A 23,798-nucleotide genomic window follows, 5' to 3' on the forward strand; every position below is an offset into this window, starting at 1 on the left:
GAACGCCAGCATAGAAGCTTTCAAACCTATGACCATAAAGGTCTGTGTAACCCTCCCCAGGGAATGATACTGCATTTCCAGTTACTGTCACTACAACAAAGCTGCTGCTGGTACATGCCATATTTTTGCTTCAGTTGTGTTGGGATTCTTTTTAATGAAATTTGGAAAAACAAAACATTGCAGACTGTTATTTTAAGACCAATTGGCTGTTTTCATAATCCAGACATCCTAAGTGCTGCATTCTGAGGGGTAATCCCAACTATAATTGCCTCTTCATCCACATACAGTATGCTACATGATAATCTACCAAATCTATGTACACTGTTATACATTGTTGCTGCAATGCTAGAATACAAGTCTCAATATTTAATTCCAATGTCTTTAATGTCACGTTTTATTGTATAAAAAAGGGAACAATGATAACTCTGTAAATATATTTCTACCAAAAGTCAGGATATATTTTTTTATTAGAATTTTTTTTTCACTTTTATTTAACATTGTTTTGTTACTTCTCACAGCTTTGTCCAACCCCAGGGGATCTTCATGCTGTCACAATGTTTCTCTGCATGGAGTTCACATATAAGGTTAGGCCACACGCAGTAGATTTTATTTTGCACTACTGGCACGGATTTGTAGACAGAGGAATGCTGGGAGGATACAGATCGCATCCTCACAGCATATTGTCCTCCTTCATGTGACACACACAAGTCTATGACATCATGGGTTTCCATGGCAACAGCCCAAGTGTGATTCACTGTTTCCATCCTGTGTTCAGGTCCTTATGCTGAACACTGAGCTCACTGATTATTTCAGCTCTGTCCTTATGGTAGGATTAGGCAGACACTGTCTCATGGCAGAGTACTATACAGCACAATAAGCCTTGACAGTAAAGGCCATTTCTATGGGGAACTGACAGGACATATACATGCACACTGCCCCGAGAATTACAGAGCCTTTGGTGGAGTGGCAGCATGTAAGCATTTGTAGCACTTTTCAATAGAAAGCACCATGAATGTAGCAACATAGTGCCTCCCAAAAAGTCTCCCAACAACTGGCACAAAGCCTTCGTTTTATAAAAGTACCTCAAGAAGGGGGGTTATGGGTACCATACAGATGCCAAACTGTTTAAAGCAGCCCACTAGAAGGGGTCTGTCTAAGCTGACATAGTGCAAATACAGTTTTTTGGGGGTGGTGGGTAATCAGAAGAAAGCAATGCATATTATAGCTGCGTACATGTGTCAAACCGCCATTCCGGGGCCAAACCGGTATTCCGGTATTGGGAAAAATTCATATCGTGCAGCACAAAAATTTGGGTATTTAGTATGAACCGATATACCGCCCAGCCCTACGTACATGTAAGCATCTATTCATACTGAACGTATGGTGAAAGTATAAAGTAAGCGATCGATCATAGAGGAAGAAAGAAGCTGGCATAACTTACCATTCTCCGCAATGCACAGCCTTTAGCACACCCACAGCCGCGGTGGTCTGACGCTCAAATCCTTGCCCTATGTGATCCGCATGTGCTCTTGTTCTATCTTCAAATAACATTTCCCGAGGCTCACTAGCTCGAGGTAGGTACTGCAGGTTTTTTATTTCATTGGTAGTTCTGGTAAAATAATTAAAAGTAGATTTTTAGGGTCAGAGTTTTGTCCACAAATAAATATTTGTGATGCTGTACATGGAGGTTTAGATACACTGGTTTTGCTTGGCACATCTCTATCATCTGTGTATTGCAGACAAACTTAGTTTGTGTGTTTACAGGAGACAATAAATGCACAAATACAGTGTAGGAGAGCCCATCAGAAAACTTGAAATGATATGGATCTCATACAAACAGTAATGCCACCAGTGTGAGATGACCCTAACATACAATGTTTCCTGTTCAGCAATAGTTCTGAAAACATAAGACTGTCCATGACAATCCTCTTAGGGTCTGGGATTTAAAACTAATGTCAAACTTAAGGTGCCCGTATTTTTCAGACTGTTAAATGCTCGTGCAAACAACCCTGCAGCATGGGCATACTATGCACACACAGCCCTCTAAGGATTCTTTTTATTTTTAAATAAGTGCCACAAAAACTATCTTGGGAGTACAACATTGATAGGGTAGTTTTTCTTTTCTAGCCATAAAATAGCAAACCAAAAGTTGTGTTTGTTCCTTAGAGTAGAGTGGAGCTCTAGGAGCACGTGTTGTACGGGTTCATTGTTACATTAAAGCCTGTAGTCTGCTGACAGTAACTGAAGAAAAGAACTCTTGTCGCAGACCAAATAAACTCATACCAGTGCTAGTGCAAACATAAAATCATCCTTATTGCTCAGACTAGAGACTTGTACCTTTTTCTTTTAAAAGGAGACTTTGGCATATCAGTCACAGGAATCATCTGTTCCCCTGGGCGCACCCACATTATAGGACCATCATCACTCTCATTACGGCTCTTTAGCTCAAGGCTTGACTGAGTTCCCCAAGGCAAAGTTCGCTGTCATTCAAGTAAAAGTTTGACACAGTCAGTTTCTACACATTTGCTGTTAAACAAGAATATATTAGCAAACCGGTATTTATATGAGTTAATACATGCATTTTCTACAGAGGAGATTCTCAATAATACCGTATTTATCGGCGTATAACACGCACCCCCATTTTAACAGGGAAATTTAAGTAAAATAAATAAAAATGTAAAATAAATGACTGACTAAATGCCACATAATCCCCCCAACTTCGTTTTCTTCTGTACCTCAGTTTGGTCCTGTCCACTCCAGTGCCACATGATTCCTTCCCTTTTATCAGTCCCTGTGCCACATTTACCCCTCTCATCCCCACCCCCCATGTCTCATCATCCCCCCATGTCTCATCATTTCCCCCTGTCATAGACCACCACTAGCCATACAGACATTAAGCATTCCCCCACCATCATTTCCCCCCGTCTCCTCATCCCCCCACCCGGTCACATCATGTCCCCCATCATTCCCCGTCTCATCATCCCCCACCCTGTCTCATGTCCCCCCATCATTTCCTCATCTCATCATGTCCCCATCATTCCCCCTGTCTCATCATCCCCCATCATTCCCCTCCCTCATCATCCCCCCATCATGTTCCTCCTATGCCATTCTTCCCCTCCCTCATCATTTCCCCCTTTTCATAGTTTTTTTTTTATTTTCATTACCTGGCTGTGCTACGGCTGTCTTGCAGGCTGCGGTCAGTGAAACAGATGAGTGACGTCCTTTCCAGGCTTCTCTGCGCGGTATCAGGGACGTCCCTTTTCATTTCCTGTAACCGCCGCTAGTAAGACTTCGGAGTGCGGCAACTACAGGAAGTGAACAGTGACGTCACTGATGCCGCGCAGAGAAGCCGGGAGAGGACGTCACTCATCTGCTTCACTGACCACAGCCCGCAAGACCCCCCGCCTGACCTGGCCTGCCGAGGCGCAGCCAGGTAAGGATAATAAAAAAAAAAATGAAAAGCAGTGAAAAGGGGGAATGATGGAGGGGGAGGGGGTAAGAAAAGTAAAAAGCAGAGCAGGGAGGAGACGCCGCTGGTCACTGATTTAACCTGGTACTTAAGGACGAAGGGCGTATCCGCCCGTGGGAATTTTGGTCCCCGCCACGCGCCGGGCGGGGACCGGGCTGACTGCTGATATCGATCAGCAGGCACCCCGTGCAATTGCCCAGGGGGACCCCCCCCCCCCCCCATATGTTGGCGATCGGTGCAAATCGCAAGTGAATTCACACTTGCGATTTGCGCCGATTACGGGTCATTATGGGTCTATAGTGACCCGGAATATAAGGGGGATCGCTGTTTAAGACACCTACCATCCCCCTGAAGGGATAGGAGTGAGGTGGCAGGGATGCCACCCCTCCTATCCCTGCTATTGGTGGTCTAGACGCAGATCGGGTTCGCGGGGGTCAACTTTCGTTTTCCCAGTCCTGCCCACCCACAATAGGCGGGGCAGGACGGGGAAACCGGCGCCGAAGATCCACTTACCTATCCGGAGGCTGTGGGCGACTGATCGGCGGGCGGCGATGACGTGCGGCAGAAGTGGACGGCCCCCTGGATCCTACGGAAGCCGGTAAGTTGCCTAGCAACATCTGGAGGGCTACAGTCTGAGACCATTATACAGAAGTCTCTAACCTGTAGTCCTCCAGATGTTGCAAAACTACAACTCCTAGCATGCCCAAATAGCTGTTTGCTGTCTAGGCATGCTGGGATTTGTAGTTTTGCAACATTTGGAGGGTCACAGTTTGGAGATCACTGTGCAGTGGTCTATAAACTGTAGCCCTCCAGATGTTGCAAAACTGCAAATCCCAGCATGCCCAAACAGCATGCTGGGAGTTGTAGTTAAGTACCTCCAGCTGTTGCATAACTACATTTCCCAGCATGCTCTTTGGCGATCAGTACATGCTGGGAGTTGTAGTTTTGCAACAGCTGGAGGCACACTGGTTGGAAAATACTGAGTTAGGTAACAGAACCTAACTGAAGGTTTTCCAACCAGTGTGCCTCCAGCTGTTGCAAAAGTACAACTCCCAGCATGTCCACCCCTATGTAATCCCTAATTTATCCCTCAAATGCGCATGGCGCTCTCTAATTTTGGAGCCCTGTGCTGTATTTCAAGGAAACAGTTTAGGGCCACATATGGGGTATTTCCGTACTAGAGAGAAATTGCACTACAAATTTGTGGGGGGGGGGGGGGTCTTTTTCTCCTTTTACCCCTTATGAAAAGGAAAAGTTGGGGGTTACACCAGCCTGTTAGTGTAAAAAAATAAAGGAAAAAATACCCCCAAAATTTGTAACGCAATTTCTCCTGAGTACGGAAATACCCCATATGTGGGGCGTAAAATGCTCTGTGGACGCACAACAAGGCTCAGGATTGAGAGCGCACCATGTACATTTGCCCAAATTGGTGATTTGCACAAGGTTGGTGGATTTTACAGCGGTTCTGACATAAACGAAAAAACAAATACCCACATGTGACCCCATTTTGGAAACTACACCCCTCACGGAACGTGAAAAGGGGTATAGTGAGCCTTAACACCCCACAGGTGTTTGACGAATTTTCATTAAAATTGGGATGGGAAAATAAAAAAAAAAAAAGCTGGTGTTACCCTAAATTTTTCATGTTCACAAGGGAAAATAGGAAAAAAGAGTAAGAAAATACCCTATATGTGGATGTAAAGTGCTCTGCAGGCAAACTACAATGCTCAGAAGAGAAGGAGCGCCATTGGGATTTTGAAGAGAAAATGTGTCCGGAATTGAAGGCCACGTGTGTTTACAAAGCCCCCATAGTGCCAGAACAATTGACCCCCCCACACGTGACCCCATTTTGGAAACTACACCCCTCACGTAATGTAGTAAGGGGTACAGTGAGCATTTACGCCCCACAGGTGTCTGACAGATTTCTGGAACAGTGGTCCGTGAAAATGAAAAATTACATTTTTTATTCGCACAGCCCACTGTTCCAAAGATCTGTCAAATGCCAGTGGGGTGTAAATACTCACTGCACCCCTTATTAAATTCTGTCAGGGGTGTAGTTTCCAAAATGGGGTCACATGTGGGGGGGGGTCCACCGTTCTGACACCACGGGGGGCTTTGTAAACGCACATGGCCCCTGACTACCATTCCAACGAATTATCTTTCCAAAAGCTCAATGGCGCTCCTTCTCTGAGCATTGTAGTTCACCCGCAGAGCATTTTATGTCCTAACATGGGGTATTTCAATACTCAGAAGAGATGGGGTTACAAATATTGGGGGGCATTTACTCCCATTACCCTTTGTAAAAATTGTAAATTTGGGGAAAAAACTGCACTTTAGTGAAAACATTTTTTTTCTTCATTTACACATCCGATTTTAACGAAAAGTTGTCAAACACCTGTGGGGTGTTAAGGCTAACTGGACCCCTTGTTATGTGCATTGAGGGGTGTAGTTTCCAAAATGGTAGGCCATGTAGGGTTTTCTGCTGTTCTGGCACCATAGGGGCTTTCTAAATGTGACATGCCCCCCAAAAACCATTTCAGCAAAATTCACTTTCCAAAATCCCATTGTTGCTCCTTCCCTTCTGAGCCCTCTACTGCGCCCGCCGAACACTTGACATACACATGAGGTATTTCCTTACTCGAGAGAAATTGGGTTACAAATTTTGGGGGGCTTTTTCTCCTATTACCACTTGTAAAAATTCAAAAACTGAATCTACAAGAACATGCAAGTGTAAAAAATTAAGATTTTGAATTTTCTCCTTCACTTTGCTGCTATTCCTGTGAAACACCTAAAGGGTTAACACTTACTGAATGTCATTTTGGATACTTTGAGGGGTACAGTTTTTATAATTGGGTCATTTGTGGGGTATTTCTAATATGAAGGCCCTTCAAATCCACTTCAAACCTGAACTGGTCCCTGAAAAATTCAGATTTTGAAAATTTTGTGAAAAATTGGAAAATTGCTGCTGAACTTTGAAGCCCTCTGATGTCTTCCAAAAGTAAAAACATGTCAACTTTTGTCAACATGTCACGAAAAAACAATCTCGGAATCAATTTTATGAGTAAAAGCATCCCAGAGTTTTTAATGCTTAAAGTGACAGTGGTCAGATTTGCAAAAAATGCTCCCGTCCTTAGGGTCATAATGGTCTCCGTCCCCAAGGGGTTAAAGTGGCCGCGGCCGTGCTGCTAATACTTAACAAGCAGCAGCAGCTGCGGGCGCTTTAAATCAGTGACCAGAAGATTTATCGGCATATAACACGCAGGCAGACTTTTTGGCTTAAATTTAAGTTTTAAAAGTGCGTGTTATACACCGATAAATACGGTAGTTAATATCCCTCATAAGAATGAATCTTTAGATAATGGTATATTGATAAAGGATACAACAAACCCAGTGCATCCTTAAAACTGGCAGAAAAAACTCAATTTACTTTGACTCTTTGATGCTCCCTTCCTATATCATTGGCATAACTGATTAATGGTTTAAATATAATGAAATAAATACATTAATATCTGCTGTTCTATGCATAAGGACTAAATCCTGCTAACTTATATCACTAAAGAGATCAAGCAGATTAGACATCAAGTAGCGCCATGTCATTACTCAGTGGTCTAAGGCTGCTTCAGTTCTTGGCACGCTCTGAAATACATTGACATGTCACTGTCATAAATCACTGCTGACTGTGAAGTCAATTCCTAGACTTCTTAAGTCTTAAACATAGTAAGACAAGCAAAGGACAAATAGAATGCACAGTCCTCTTACCTTCAGGAAAGGAGACACTTCTAACATGTCCAAGAATTCCGGGAAGTAATCCCCAACTTCTTCATCAACTGCTCCCACCAAGCTGATTTGCCTCATTGCGCCTGCTCTGTAAGTACCATGAGAGTACGTCCTCTTTACCTACAGAAGACAGAGGGACATTTATCAAGGGATTTAAGCAGTTTTTTTTTTGCTTACACAAGTCTCACGTGCGCCTAAGCAATGGGTAAGCATTAAATACCAATCAGCCCTACCTAAGCAATTTTCAGTTTTTACTTTGCAATAGTTGGGAATTTATTAAGTGCAAAAGCCGCACCTAAGGGAAAAAAAAAAAAAAAAGTCGCAAACCCCCTTCAAAAAGTCAAAAGTGTAAACCAGGTCAGACCTGACTTACAAAAAGTCGCATAAAAAGCCGCAGTTTATCTTTTTTACGCCACTCCACTACCCAGCACCCACTAACAGCTAACACCCTCCCACAGGCTGTTGGGACTACAACTCCCAGCATGTCATCACTATAAGTTCATGCTGGGAGTTTTAGTCCTGTAATAACTAGCGGGTGGGTAGTAGATGCGGGCAGGTGGCCGGGGAGTGAAGCTTTACAAAAAGTTGCACGAAAAGTCGCACGTGCAACTTTTTGTAAATATCCGCTCCCGAGCCACCCGACCGCATCACCTGTTTGTATGAGGACGGGATATGAGGACGGGATATGAGGACGGGATACAAGGACTGTTGGCAGTATATAAGCAGCGCAAGAAGGCGGGTTCCCCTGCACGCAGACTCGGTAAAAGTCCTCAAAGGATGTTGATCTTGAATTCCATGAAAAAGCAGATGTCATGTTTCGGGTTGTTTGGATGCCCGTAGACTTTACCCAGAGCGGCCTCATTACTATAGGATCGTAGAAAGTAAATCTATGTTACCCCAGATTTAACGAGAGCGAAGCCACGGGCAAAAGCTAGTGTATATATAATTTATTTGGCATGTCCATTTTCCTTACAAGCACAGAGCTTCAAAGTTAGAAAAAGGCTACATTCATATTTTCATGAAGTTTTGGAATTTTTCACCAAGAAATGATGTACTAACAAAGAATAGGTCACGAAAAAAATCTCGGAATCAAATTTATAAGTAAAAGAATCCCAGAGTTATTAATGCTTAAAGTGACAGTGGTCAGACCAGGGGTTTTTCCATTTTTGCACTTTCATTTTTTCCTCCTTACCTGTAAAAAATCATAACTAAATTTTGCACCTAAAAATACATATGATTGCTTTTTTTTTGCGCCACCAATTCTACTTTGTAATGACATCGGTCATTTTACCCAAAAATTTACGACTGAACAGAAGAGAAAAAATAAATAAATTGTGAGATAAAATTGAAGAAAAACACAATTTTGTAAATTTTGGGGGCTTCCGTTTTTACCCAGTACATTTTTCAGTAAAAATGACACCTTCTCTTTATTCTGTAGGTCCATTTGATTAAAATGATTCCCTACTTATATAGGTTTGATTTTTTCGTACTTCTGGAAAAAAATCATAACTACATGCACGAAAATTAATACGTTAAAAATTGTCATCTTCTGACCCCTACAACTTTTATTTTTCTGCGTATGGGGCGGTATGGGGGTTCATTTTTTGCGTAGTGATCTGAAGTTTTTAGCGGTACCATATTTGTATTGATCGGACTTTTTGATCGCCTGTTAATTTTTTCATGATATAAAAAGTGACCAAAAATACACTATTTTGGACTTGGGAATTTTTTTTGCGCGTGCGCCATGCGGTTTAACCTCTTTAGGACATAGGACGTTCTCTAACGTCCCCGCTACCTGGGCTTTAATGCCCAAGGACGTTAGAGAACGTCCTGTTGTATTTCCGGTCTCTGCCACGCGCCGGGCAGAGATCGGAACGGCATGTCTGCTGAAATCTTTCAGCAGGCATGCCGTGCAGATGCCGAGGGGGGTCCCGGGACCCGCGCATGTCGGCGATCGCAGAAAATTGCATGTCAATTCAGACATGCGATTTTCTCCTATTCCGGGCTGATCGGGTCTCTGGTGACCCGATCACCCGGAAAATAGGGATGCTCGGACCTGTCAGTGACAGGCCCCAGCATCCTGCAGGGTAGGCGTTAGGTCGCAATGCTGCGATCTCCTCCCATTGGTCAGAACGGATTTTGACCAATGGCAGAGCACGACGGTGGGTTGCCATGGAAACCCCCCGTTTTGCCCACCCCTGGATGTCAGGCAGAACGGGGGGGAGAACATGGAGGCCGGTACCTGGAGGAGAAGACTCGTGGGGCCCGGCAATCATCGCAGATATACACCGGAGATCCCGGCTCAGGTAGGGAATCGACGGTGGGGGTGAGAAATTAAACTGAAAGTAAAGTGATTTTTACTGTGGCAACCACTAGGAAGGCTGAACTGCAACTCCCAGCATGCCCAGACAGCCAAGGGCTGTCTGGGCATGCTGGGAGTTGTAGTTTTGCACCATCTGGAGGGTCACAGTTTGGGGACCACTGTTACAGTGGTGCCCAAACTGTAGCCCTCCAGATGTTGCCAAACCACAACTCTCAGAATGCCTAGACTGCCCAGGCATGCTGGGAGTTGTAGTTCTGTAACATCTGTCGCTTCAGATTTTGCAATTTTGCTGCTCTACTTTGAAGCCCTCTAATTTTTTCAAAAAGTAAAAAATATGTCCATTTTATGATGCCAACATAAAGTGGACATATTGTATTTGTGAATAAAAATAAAATTTATTTGGAATATCCATTTTCCTTACAAGTAGAGAGCGTCAAAGTTAGAAAAATGCTAAATTTTCAAAATTTTCATGAAATTTTTGAATTTTTCACAAAAAAAGAATGCAAGTAACGATGAAAATTTACCACTAAAATAAAGTAGAATATGTCACGAAAAACAATCTCAGAATCAGAATATTCGGTAAAAGCATCTTAGAGTTATTAATGCTTAAAGTGACGGTGGTCAGATGTGCAAAAAACGCTCTGGTCCTAACGTGTAAAATGGCCTGGTCCTTAAGGGGTTAACTAAAGATATATTTTTATAACTCCAACATTTCTGCATGCGGCGATACCACATGTTTATTTTCATTTACACTTTTTTAAATGGGAAAGGGGGGCTATAACACTGCACACTGATCTTTTACATTGATCAATGGTTTTTCATGGGAAACCATTGATCAATGATTCTGCCGCTTGACTGTTCATGCCTGGATCTCAGGCACTGAGCAGTCATTTGGCGATCGGACAACAGGAGGAAGGTAAAGGGACCCTCCTGCTGTCCTACAGCTGTTCAAGATGCTGCAATTTCACCACGGCGATCCCGAACAGCCCACTGAGCTAGCCGGGGGTAGTTTAGATGCGGCGATCAACTTTGAACGGCGCATCTAAAAGATCAATAGCGCGCGGCACCGCGATCAGTGCCGCGCACTATTAGCCACAGGTCCCGGTTGTTGTTAGAGGCAGGGCCCGACCCGCTATGACGCAGGGCAACGCCATGGTCCCACGTTATAGAACGCTAGCAGACTGAGTACAGGTACGACCTTGGTTCTTAACAGGTTAAGGTAAAAATGGGCTTTGTCTTTAAGGGGTTAATTATTTTTCTCACTTTTTCCATGTCAGATGCTGTCAGTACGCAGACCAGTTCTATAAATCATATTACAATACTAAACGTTAAGGGGGAGATTTATCAAAACCTGTCCAGAAAAAAAGTTGCTTTTATTTTTGAAAAGGCCACTGGAAAATGAAAGAAGCGATCTGATTGGCTGCTATGGGAAACACAGCAACTTTTCCTCTGGACAGGCTTGGATTAATGTTTTACAGTGCCACAAATGCAACTGGACAAATCCGTTAAAAGAAAACATTTCAAGGATTCATTTTTTTCAATAGGAAAAGCCTTGACACTATAAAGATTCTGTTAATACTTGGGTCAAGGTTCACTTTCAGAATTTTTGAAAATGATCCAATTTGGTGAATCACAAAGCTTTATATAGAAACATGCTGGAAAACATAGCTGTCTGCTTATGTGTTACTCACTAGAAAATGGAAATTCTGCTAGTATAAAGAGGCCTGGACAATGTTCCTTGGCCAACTTCTGTACACTCCATGCTACTCCACCTAGCACAGCCCCCTCCAGGAATGGGATTCTGATTTACATGAAAAACTCATCCCAAAAGCAGATAATAAGCAGACCTAGCATCTACCTGGCAAAAATCTAAATGTACTAAACTTTAGGCAAAGGAACAGTGAAGCAGCTGTCTATCAGATTCCAGCTTTTATTTTTGCTTCACCGCTCCTTTACACAAGGTTTGAAAAAAATTCCCCCTCACGGATTGTTTCCGTGTTTATACCACTACTATGTCATTGGACCTGAACGAGTCATCCAATCATGGACTGTTGGCAACTGTAAATGGATCCACATTAGCTTTTTTTTTAATTTTTTTTTTAAGTTTTAACCTTTTGGGGATGAAGGGCGTATGCATACACCCGTGGGAATTTCGGTCCCGAAATCGATCAGCAGGCACCCCGCGCAAATGCCCAGGAGGGGGGGGGGCGGCGATCGGCGCACATCGCAAGTGAATTCACACTTGTGATTTGCGGCTATTCCGGATCATACGGGTCTATGGTGACCCGGAAAATAGGGGGGGATCGCGGGTGTTCAAGACACCAACGATCCCCCTGAAGGGATAGGAGTGAGGTGGCAGGGGTGCCACCCCTCCTATCCCTGCTATTGGGTGTCTAGAAGCAACGTCCAATAGCAGATCGGGGGCGGGGGGTGGGCAGAATGGGGAAAACGAAGGGGACCGGCGACAAAGTCCACATACCCTGCGGGCGAGGATCGGTGTTGGAGATCGGCGGCATGTCATGCTGCTGGCTCCCTGGATCTCACAGAAGCTGGTAAGTTGCCTAGCAACATCTAGAGCGCTACAGTTTGAGACCACTATACAGTGGTCTCTACACTGTTGCCATCCAGATGTTGCAGAACTACAACTCTCAGCATGCCCAGACAAGCTGTCATGCTGGGGTTTGTAGTTTTGCAACAGCTGGAGGGCTACAGTTTGGATCTCTCTGTGCAGTGAACTGTGGCCCTCTAGATCTTGCAAAACTACAACTCCCAGCATGCCCACATAGCAGTTTTCTGTCTGGGCATGCTGGGATTTGTAGTTTTGCAACATCTGGAGGTCCACAGTTTGGAGATCACTGTGCAGTGGTCTCTAAACTGTAGCCCTCCAGATGTTGCAAAACTGCAAATCCCAGCATGCCCAAACAGCAAACAGCTGCCTCGGCATGCTGGGAGTTGTAGTTTCGTACCTCCAGCTGTTGCATAACTACATTTCCCAACATGCACATCGGCGATCAGTACATGCTGGGAGTTGTAGTTTTGCAATAGCTGGAGGGACACTGGTTGGAAAATACTGAGTTAGGCAACAGAACCTAACTGAAGGTTTTCCAACCAGTGTGCCTCCAGCTGTTGCAAGAGTACAACTCCCAGCATGCACGGTCTGTCAGTGCATGCTGGGAATTGTAGTTTTGAAACCGCTTGAGATATATAAAAAAAAAAAATTTCACTAAAATGCTGGTGTTACCCTAAATTTTTTATTTTCACAAGGGAAAATAGGAAAAAAAAGCCCCCCAAAATTTGTAACCCCATTTCTTCTGAGTAAGAACATACCCTATATGTGGATGTAAAGTGCTCTGCGGGTGAACTACAATGCTCAGAAGAGAAGGAGCGCCATTGGGCTTTTGAAGAGAAAATTTGGCCGGAATTGAAGGCCATGTGTGTTTACAAAGCCCCCATAGTGCTAGAACAAAACCCCCCCCCACTTGTGACCCCATTTTGGAAACTACACCACTCATGTAATGTAATAAGGGCTGCAGCGAGCATTTACGCCCCACAGGTGTCTGACAGATTTCTGGAACAGTGATCCGTGAAAATGAAAAATAAAATGTTTTCGTTTGCACAGCCCACTTTTCCAAAGATCTGTCAAACGCCAGTGGGGTGTAAATGCTCACTGTACCCCTTATTACATTCCATGAGATGTGTAGTTTCCAAAATGGGGTCACATGTGGAGGGTCCACTGTTCTGGCACCACGGGGGGGCTCTGTAAATGCACATGGCCCACGACTTCCATTCCAAACAAATTCGCTCTCTAAAAGCTCGATGGCGCTCCTTCTCTTCTGAGCATTGTAGTGCACTTGACATCCACACATGGGGTATTTCCATGCTCAGAAGAAATGGGGTAACAAATTTTGGTGGACATTTTCTCCTATTACCCCTTGTAAAAAAGTAAAATTTGGGGGGAACCAGCATTTTTGTGAAAAAAAAAAAATGTTTTTCTTCATTTACACATCCAACTTTAACAAAAAGTTGTCAAACACCTGTGGGCTGTTAAGGCTCACCGTACCCCTTGTTACATGCCTTGAGGGGTGTAGTTTCCATAATAGTGTGCCATGTGTTTTTTTTTTTTGCTGTCCTGGCACCATAGGGGATTCCTAAATGTGACATGCCCCCCAAAAACCATTTCAGAAAAACTCACTCTCCAAAATCCCATTGTCGTTCCTTCCCTTCTGAGCCCACTGAACACTTTACATACACACATATGAGGTATTTCCTTACTCGAGAGAAATTGGGTTACAAATTTTGAGAGGATTTTTCTCCTTTTACCCCTTGTAAAAATTCATAAACTGGGTCTACAAGAACATGTGAGCTTAAAAAAAAATTAAGATTTTGAATTTTCTCCTTCAATTTGCCGCTATTCCTGTGAAACACCTAAAGGGTTAACACACTTACTGAATGTAATTTTGAATACTTTGAGGGGTGCAGTTTTTATAATGGGGTCATTTGTGAGGTATTTCTAAGATGAAGACCCTTCAAATCCACTTCAAACCTGAACTGGTCCCTGAAAAATTCAGATTTTGAAAATTTTGTGAAAAATTGGAAAATTGCTGCTGAACTTTGAAGCCCTCTGGTGTCTTCCAAAAGTAAAAACATATCAATTTTATGATGCAAACAAAGTAGAAATATTGCATTTGTGAATCAATATATCATTTATTTGTAATGTCTATTTGCATTACAAGCAGAGAGCTTCAAAGTTGGAGAATGCCAAATTTTCTAAATTTTTCATCAAATTTTTGAATTTTTCACCAAGAAATGATGCAAGTATCGATGAAAATTTACCACTACCATAAAGTAGAATATGTCACGAAAAAACAATCTCGGAATCAAATTTATATGTAAAAGCATCCCAGAGTTATTAATGCTTAAAGTGACAGTGGTCAGATTTGCAAAAAATGCTCCCATCCTTAGGGTCATAATGGGGTCCGTCCCCAAGGGGTTAATCTTTATTATTACAGTTCAATTACAAGAATTATAAATTCTTCATAAAATTACTCCATCAATATCTTCACATATTATAAAGGGGAAAACGTGCTGGGATTTGTCACAGGAATAACTACTCTTGGGGGTCATTTGAACATACTGGGTGCAGCGGTGGTAGTTTAGCACGAAGCTGTGTCCGACACGTCCCTCCATGTATCTCAAAGAAAATTAAAAATCTCACCGATGTTACTCACACTAGCTTTTAAATTTAGCAAAACCTGTCCAATGGAAAAGTTGCTGAGTTGCCCATAGCAACCAATCAAAAGGAGTCATTTTTGAAAAGGCCTCTGAAAAATGAAATAAGCAATCTGATTCGTTGCTATGGGCAACTCATCAATGTATCCTCTGGACCAGTTTTAATAAATCTCCCCCTCTATCCCTAGCAGGGGCTGTGTCCCTTTTACTTCCTGACTGTCTCTCAGTGTCTAGGGACCAGATGATTAGCTGTGAGAACCTAAAAAAAAAAAAAAAGACTCTGCCAGGAACAGTATCAAATTAGTCTGTATGGTGACATGTAGTGGCCGAACTTATAACGGTCAAAAAAAAAAGTATAAACCACAATATTTTAAAAGACATGAGATAGTGTTAAAATTACTATATACATACAGCAGGACGCCACGGACCCGCGGACAAACATGTGAACAGCTGCTTTCGCACTCATCAAGACTGCTTGATCAATGCAAAAGCAGCTGTTCACCTGTTTGTCCGCGGGTCTGTGGCGTCCCGCTGTATGAAGTCCTTACACCGCACCGTCTACGAATTATAGATACCACCTGCATTTCTCCCAAACTGTGAGTGCTCCCCCTGTTCCTCTCAGTACTTTTGATGAATTGCACTTTCATTTCTAAAGAGGTTGTAGCACGGGAAGATTGCAAATATAGTGGGACCACAAGTGGTAACCTGCTGCTGTTGCAAGACTACGTATTGGGGATACTTGTGTTACACGGAAGTTGCCAACCCGTTTCTTTGTGCCCTGTCAATATTTTATTTTGTTGACTGTGCCTCTTTAACCCCTTAAGGACAATGGAAGTACTCCTACGCCCCCGTTTCCGAGTCCTTAAGGACCAAGGACGTAGGAGTACGTCCTGTCCATTCCCGGCCCCCCCACCGCTAGCCGGAGGGGAGCCGGTGCCCGATGCCTGCTGAAATCATTCAGCAGGCATCGTGGCATATCGCCCAGGGGGGTCATTATGCCCCCCCCATGTCGGCGATGGCCGCAGATCGCTGGACAATTCAGTCCAGCGATCTGCGGCGATTCCGGGTCAATCGGGTCTCCAGTGACCCGGAATTACTGGCTGATCGGGGCCGTCAGAGACGGCCCCGAACAGCCATAGCCAGCAGGGGTGAGGTTGCACTGGTGCCACCTCACGATCGCCCTGATTCGTCGGCCGGTTTACCGGCCGACCAATCAGGGCGCCTGCTGCGGGTGTCACTCCCGCAACCCGCTCCGCCCCTCTTCCGGAGGACGCGAGCGGGAAGACGACCCTGGGTGCTGGGGACCCCGATGTCAATGTTGGGATCGGGGCCCCAGGAGCGGCGGCAGCGGCGAGGGACTGACCTGATGCGGCGTGGAGCAGCAGCAGGAGGTGAGTGACAGCCTCCTGCTGTTGCTTAGCAACAGCTCCCAGCATGCAAAAAGGGAATGCTGGGAGCTGTAGTTATGCAACAGCAGGAGGCAGACCACCACAACTCCCAGCATTCCCTTTTGGGCATGCTGGGACTTATAGTTTTGCAACAGCTGGAGGCACATTTTTTCTATAGAAAAGTGTACCTTCAGCTGTTTTATAACTACAACTCCTAGCTTGCACAATCAGCTAAAGTACATGCTGGGAGTTGTAGTGGTGCATCTGCTGGTTGCATAACTACAACTCCCAGCATGCCTGTTGGCTGTCGGTGACTGCTGAGAATTGTAGTTTTGCAACAGCTGAAGGCACACTGAGTTAAGTAGCAAACCAGTGTGTCTCCAGCTGTTGCATAACTACAATCCCCAGCCAAAGTAGTATGCCTCCAGCTGTTGCATAACTACAAGACCCAGCATGCCCTTCTGCTGTCCGTACATGCTGGGGGTTGTAGCTTTTGCAACAGCTGAAGGCACACTGGTTGCAAAACACTGAGTTTGTTACCAAACTCGGTGTTTCACAACCAGTGTGCCTCCAGCTGTTGCAAAACTACAACTCCCAGCATGCACTGATAGACCGTACATGCTGGGAGTTGTAGTTTTGTAACAGCTGGATGTTCCCCCGTAAGAATCCGTCTGCAAGTTTGAGCTGCGGCAAATTTTCTGCCGCAGCTCAAACTGCCAGCGAGAAACTACTGTGAACCCCCACCCGTGCGACTGTACCCTAAAAACACTACACTACACGAACACACAATAAAATAAAAAGTAAAAAACACTACATATACACATACCCCTCCCACCCCAATAAAAATTAAAAAACGTCTGGTATGCCACTGTTTCCAAAACGGAGCCTCCAGCTGTTGCAAAACTACAACTCCCAGAATGCACTGATAGACCGTACATGCTGAGAGTTGTAGTTTTGCAACAGCTGGATGTTCCCCCCTCCCCAATGTGAACGTACAGGGTACACTCACATGGGCGGAGGTTTACAGTAAGTATTCGGCTGCAAGTTTGAGCTGCGGCAAATTTTCTGCCGCAGCTCAAACTGCCAGCGAGAAACTACTGTGAACCCCCGCCCGTGCGACTGTACCCTAGAAACACTACACTACCAAAAAATAAAATAAAAAGTAAAAAACACTACATATACACATACCCCTACACAGCCCCCCTCCCCAATAAAAATGAAAAACGTCTGGTACGCCACTGTTTCCAAAACGGATCCTCCAGCTGTTGCAAAACAACTACTCCCAGTATTGCCAGATAGCCACTGACTGTCTAGGCATGCTGGGAGTTTTACAACAGCTGGAGGCACCCTGTTTGGGAATCACTGGCATAGAATACCCCTATGTCCACCCCTATGCAAGCCCCTAATTTAGGCCTCAAATGCACATGGCGCTCTCACTTTGGAGCCCCGTCTTTCAAGGCAACAGTTTAGGGCCACATATGGGAGAATACTTTAGGGCCATACTCGGGAGAAATTGTGTTACAAATTTTGGGGGGTATTTTCTGCTATTACCCTTTTTAAAAATGTAAAATTTTGGGAAACAAAGCATTTTAGGTAAAAAAAATTTTTTTTTTTTACATATGCAAAAGTCGTGAATCACCTGTGGGGTATTAAGGTTCACATTACCCCTTGTTACGTTCCCCGAGGGGTCTAGTTTCCAAAATGGTATGCCATGTGTTTTTTTTTTTTGCTGTTCTGGCACCATAGGGGCTTCCTAAATGCGGCATGCCCCCAGAGCAAAATTTTCTTTCAAAAAGCCAAATGTGACTCCTTCTCTTCTGAGACCTGTAGTGCACCAGCCGAGCAATTTTCACCCCCATATGGGGTGTTTTGTGAATCGGGAGAAATTGGGCTTCAAATTTTGGGGGGTATTTTCTGCTATTATCCTTTTTTAAAATGTAAAATTTTTGGGAAACCAAGCATTTTAGGTAAAAAAAAAATTTTTTTTTTTTTTTTTTTTACATATGCAAAAGTCGTGAATCACCTGTGGGGTATTAAGGTTCACTTTACCCCTTGTTACGTTCCCCGAGGGGTCTAGTTTCCAAAATGGTATGCCATGTGTTTTTTTTTGCTGTCCTGGCACCATAGGGGCTTCCTAAAGGTGACATGCCCCCCAAAAACCATTTGTCGCTCCTTCCCTTCTGAGCCCGCCGAACACTTTACATAGACATATGAGGTATGTGCTTACTCGAGAGAAATTGGGTTTCAAATACAAGTAAAAATTTTCTCCTTTTTACCCCTTGCAAAAATTAAAAAAATTGGGTCTACAAGAACATGCGAGTGTAAAAAATTAAGATTTTGAATTTTCTCCTTCATTTTGCTGCTATTCCTGTGAAACACCTAAAGGGTTAATACACTTACTGAATGTCATTTTGAATACTTTGGGGGGTGTAGCTTTTATAATGGGGTCATTTATGGGGTATTTCTAATATGAAGACCCTTCAAATCCACTTCAAACCTGAACTGGTCCATGAAAAATAGAGAGTTTGAAAATTTTGTGAAAAATTTCAAAATTGCTGCTGAACTTTGAAGCCCTCTGGTGTCTTCCAAAAGTAAAAACTCATAAATTTTATGATGCAAACATAAAGTAGACACATTGTATATGTGAACAAAAAAAAAAATGTATTTTGAATATCCATTTTCCTTACAAGCAGAGAGCTTCAAAGTTAGAAAAATGCAAAATTTTCATTTTTTTCATCAAATTTTGGGATTTTTCACCAAGAAAGGATGCAAGTTACCACAAAAATTTACCACTATGTTAAAGTGGAATATGTCACGAAAAAACAATCTCGGAATCAGAATGATAACTAAAAGCATTCCAGAGTTATTAATGTTTAAAGTGACAGTGGTCAGATTTGCAAAAACGCTCTGGTCCTTAAGGTGTAAAATGGCCTGGTCCTTAAGGGGTTAAACATATACCCAATATTAAGTTTCAGGTAGAGCATTTTTTATTTTTTTTTAACTTTTGTGCTAATAAAAAAATTTGACAGTTCTGCCTCCCTCTGTACCTTCTTTAACCTCTTCCCACTATAGGATGTATGCATACGACCCAGCACCAGACATGTTCGCACGTTGGAACGTATGCATACATCCTAGCAATCTCCTGTACTGCCGCGGGCAGCGCAGCAGATGGGCAGCAGGACCTGGCTGTCAATCACAGCCAGGGACCTCTAGCAGCTGCCAGGACCACGATCGTTCCGTTCCAAGCAGCATTAACCAAATAGATGCCATGATCAATCCTGATCACGGCAACTATGGTGTTGACAGGGGAAGCGTGCTCCCCCTGTTCACCAACAGTGGGGCCGCGATACCATCACGGGTCGCCTTATGTTGCTTTGGCAGCAGGAGGTCAGATCATGACCTGCTGTCTGCCTGCTACGGAATCCTGTGAGATCCAGCCACAGGCTGGATCGCAAAGTCTGTAGTATCTGCAGCAGTTGAGGTCATAATGTGCTGCAGAAGAAATGTATTTCAGCATAGTATAACCTGTAAAAAGTGGAAAGAAAAAAAAAAAAAGAAAAAAAAAAAAGGTTGTTCAATACATGTATTAAAGTGTAGCTCCCACCATCCATTTTTTCTTTCTTTCTGTCCCTGCCTATTGCCCATCTCTCCCTAACCCCCTCCCTCCCTTAACATTTTTTTTTTACTATATTAAAATCCCTTTTTGTCTGCCTGGTAGTGTGTTCACTACCAGGCAGACTTCCCCAGCAGGCACCACGTCACTGATGCCTGCTGGAGCCGGCACTTCCGCCCTTAGCTCACTATACAGGGTGCCTCCAGCTGTTTCACCACTACAACTCCCAGCTTGCCCAAACATCTACTGGCTGTCAGGGCATTCTGGGAGTTGTAGTGGTGAAAAAGCTGGAGGCACCCTGTGGTGAAAACAATAAGCAGTGCTACTTCGGGAGCAGCAGCAGCAGCGGCGGCGGCGGCGGCGCTCTCCCGAACCCCGCTCCCCACCCCCATACCTCTAGTGCTGAGTGGCGGCACTCCCCCGAACCCCGCTTCCCCCACCCCATTCCTCCAGTGAGGAAGACTTACCAGAGGATCAATGAGCTGCCTCCGGACAGGGTAACGGCCTCCGGACAGGGTAAGAGGGGGGGGGGGGGGGGGGGGGGGGGGGGCGGGGCCGCGCGCGAGGCCAGTGGAGCTGGCCAATGCGCGCAGCCCCAGCTATCAGCGTGCTCGCTCTCGCCTGTCTGATTGACAGGCGCGAGCGAGCACCGCAGTGACTGGATTTCGACTCATTTGCCAGGCTGAAATGAGTCGAAATCCAGTAGTGACGTCACTGCAGAATGCATTCGGCCACTAGGAGGGCGACCCCTAGTGGCCGAATTTAAAAATGATTTTAAACTTGTTTAAAATCACTTTTAATTAAAGTATATTAGAGATATGTTGTAGTACTTAAGTACTACAACATATCAATTTTTAGATTTCATGACAGTGCCCATTTAAGTGTAAACAAAAATAATTACAAAAAAAGCCCCTTTTTCAATAAAACCCTGTATTGTGATCAAAAAAGATCAAAAACAAATCATATACATCATAGGTATTGCCACGTATGTAATGACGTAAACTATAAAACTATAATAAATTACCGTGAAAAAAAAAAACTAAATTTGCCAATTTTGGTAGCACTTATTGCAAAAATGAAACCCTCACTCAATGGCGTCAGATGAAAAATAAAAAAGTTACAGCTGATGGAAAATGAATATCAGAAAAATAATTTTGCTCAGAAAAGGAAAAAAACATAGAAAGCTATATAAAATGGGTATCGCCATATATCTGACGTACTGACCCACAGAATATTATAAAATATCACTTTTACCGCACAGTGTACACCATAAATGAAACAAAAAGCCTGAAATTTTCCAGTTTTTCACAATATTTTGGTGTTTTCCACAAAAAAAATCTGCACGTGTCAACAAAAAAGCACCACTTATATAAAGGACAATATGTCACGAAAAGTTACCATTTAAAGAAACCCAGTCAAAAAAGAAAAGAAAAAAAACTTGCTTTTTTTTCTGCAGTACCCATACAACTGCAAAATTCTTTTGTGCGTTGGGAGTAGTGCTGGGCGATATGACCAAAAATGAGTATCACGGTATTTTTCTAAAGTATCACAGTATTTTTTTTTTTTTTTACATAGAGACTTGCATTGAGGTGGTCTAGTGGAACTAAATGGGCTTTTGGAACTAAATTATCTGAACACTGGGGCAGTGGAGTACCCTTTTAAATAGATGTAACAAACAACCCTACAGCCTCCAGCTGTTGCAAAACTACAACTCCCAGCATGTTGGACTATATAGTAGTGTATAGTATAGGTCTGTGTTTCCCAACTAGAGGTGCCTCCAGCTGATGCAAAACTAAAAAAAAGTTGTAGTTTTGCAACAGCTGGAGGGCCTCAACAGCTGGAGGGCCTACTGTAGGAATAGTATATTATACAGACCCCTGTCCATCCCAGAACCCTGACTCACCTTCCCAGTTGCTGCAGGGACCGTCCGGGAGGGTGGTCCGGGCCATCCATCCTTCCTGTAGTGTCTGGCGGCATTCCGGGTGGAGGGTGAACCGGTCCGGGCTGTCCTTCTCCGGGGGTCCTCTTCTCCACTCCGGGCAGGCTCCGGCCTAGTAACGCTGCATAGACGCCGCTGCGCAGTGACGTCCGTGTGCAGCGACGCACCTGACGTCTCGGCGTCTATGCAGCGTACTAAGCCGGAGCCTGCCCGGAGTGGAGAAGAGGACCCCCGGAGATGAAGGACAGCCCGGACCGGTTCACCCTCCACCCGGAATGCCGCCGGACACTACAGGAAGGATGGACGGCCCGGACCACTCCCATTACGGGTAAGTTTAATTTTTTTTTTCATTGACTCGGAGGGTGGGGGAGGGGCCTGACCGGTATAGCGGTATGGGCAAAAATCCATACCGTGGGAGAAAAAAAAAAAACGGTATCCGGTTCATACCGGTATACCGCCCAGCACTAGTTGGGAGCATGTGCATAATCTACATACACAGTACATATACAGTAGACATTCTGAACGAGCATCCTTACCTGAGCATGGAAGTTGGAAATGGTTGTTGTCTCAATGTCTTTCTTCCCCAGGATCTCCATTTTAACTGGGGAGTTGGGAAAGTTATATGAAAAATAATCCAAAAGGTCAGGTAAATAGGTAGCTGCCCCATGTACAATCCCCATAACATAATAAGCTGCACAGTTTTCATTTTCACTAAATGCCAACCCAACAAATTCCTCAGCAAACCTTTCCATCTCCACAGGAGACAGGTGAGAAAGTTCACTGCTGTATGCGTGTATTAAGGATGCGCCACCATTGGGCTGGTGTTCTGTGTGGATGAGGTGCTTGAATTCCAGAGAGTCCAATCGCTTTAGCTTGTGCTGAACACGAGGCTCCTTCAGAGACACAAATGGAGATTCATTCTCTGTCACTCCCTTCTTTTCTTCCACCTTCACCACAAAGTCCTTAAAAGCATCCCGAATTCCTACTTTGGCTTCCTGGCTGTCATATTTTCCCATGTCAGATACCAGTCCTGAGCAGATGGTCTGAATTGATTTGCTGTACATTTTTGGCTGCTTGTGTTTCTCACCCTCTTTGTGTTTCTTTTTCTTTTTCTTCTTCACTTTCTTGATCTGCAGTTCTTCTGTGCTTGGTTTTGCCTTTTCATTTGATCCTGCCAACACAAAATTATTTTGTTTTAATCTGTTTACTGTGGACCCACATGCTATGCTCGTAATATCTATTATTAAAAGAAAAACATGCTGTATGCTTTCCTCTTTTTTTAAGTCATCAAAAGGTTATGGTTCATAAGTTTATACTGGCTCTAGGCCTCAGAGGAGCATATGTTTCATGTCTGCACCGATTCTTTGTGTGATGTTCAAAAGAATTATAGGAAATATAAAAGCATTTGTAAGAATTCCTGGTAAAGGGCCATCAGTGCTCTGCAGGCTTGCAAATACTATTTATCTGGTTAACCAACAGAATAAAATTATATTAAATATATAATATAAATAAATAAATATATAATATAAATAATATAAATATATATATATATAAATAAATATAAATAATATAAATATATATATATATATATATATATATATATATATATATATATATAGATAGATATATATAATAAATCAAGTACCGTATTTTAGAACATTACTGATTTTACTGGATACATTTTAATATAAGGTTCCAGGATGACCATTATAAGCTGAAAATATTGTATAAATAGCAAATCTATGGAAAACTAGTAATTAACTGTAAAGCACCAAAATGACATCTCAAAATAAAAAATTCTAAAGATTAAAAACATTAGTAAGTTGAGGATGGCAGCCTGTCAAGAGAATGTGGCAAATACTTTATTACAATACTGCATGTCCAGAGGGGCAGTGTGTTGTACATTAAGCCACTTGTGAGGCTCGGGCAGCCTGTAAATGAACGGCATTTGCAAGCTGCCCCTATACACTGGAACATTTTCCCAAAAAACTTTGTGCCACTTTTTACCAAATTGCCCAACAAAATTTTGGAGTAAAACAATGGTACTACATTTTCAAACA

General features: G+C 43.5%; 1 protein-coding gene across 1 annotated transcript in view; it reads right to left on the reverse strand.

Annotated features, from left to right (window-relative positions):
• The window catches only part of RSBN1L (round spermatid basic protein 1 like), a 95,627-nt gene that overhangs the window by 14,391 nt on the left and 57,438 nt on the right, over positions 1–23,798 (reverse strand). The window contains exons 3-6 of the mRNA XM_056573479.1: positions 22,275–22,909; positions 7,229–7,366; positions 2,338–2,480; positions 1,442–1,609 (exon numbers count right to left, since the gene is read on the reverse strand). Coding sequence (XP_056429454.1) covers positions 1,442–1,609; positions 2,338–2,480; positions 7,229–7,366; positions 22,275–22,909 — 1,084 coding nt within the window. The remainder of the gene's footprint in view (positions 1–1,441; positions 1,610–2,337; positions 2,481–7,228; positions 7,367–22,274; positions 22,910–23,798) is intronic.

The sequence above is a fragment of the Hyla sarda genome, chromosome 4 (assembly GCF_029499605.1).
Source record: "Hyla sarda isolate aHylSar1 chromosome 4, aHylSar1.hap1, whole genome shotgun sequence".
NCBI classification, from domain to species: Eukaryota; Metazoa; Chordata; class Amphibia; order Anura; family Hylidae; genus Hyla; species Hyla sarda.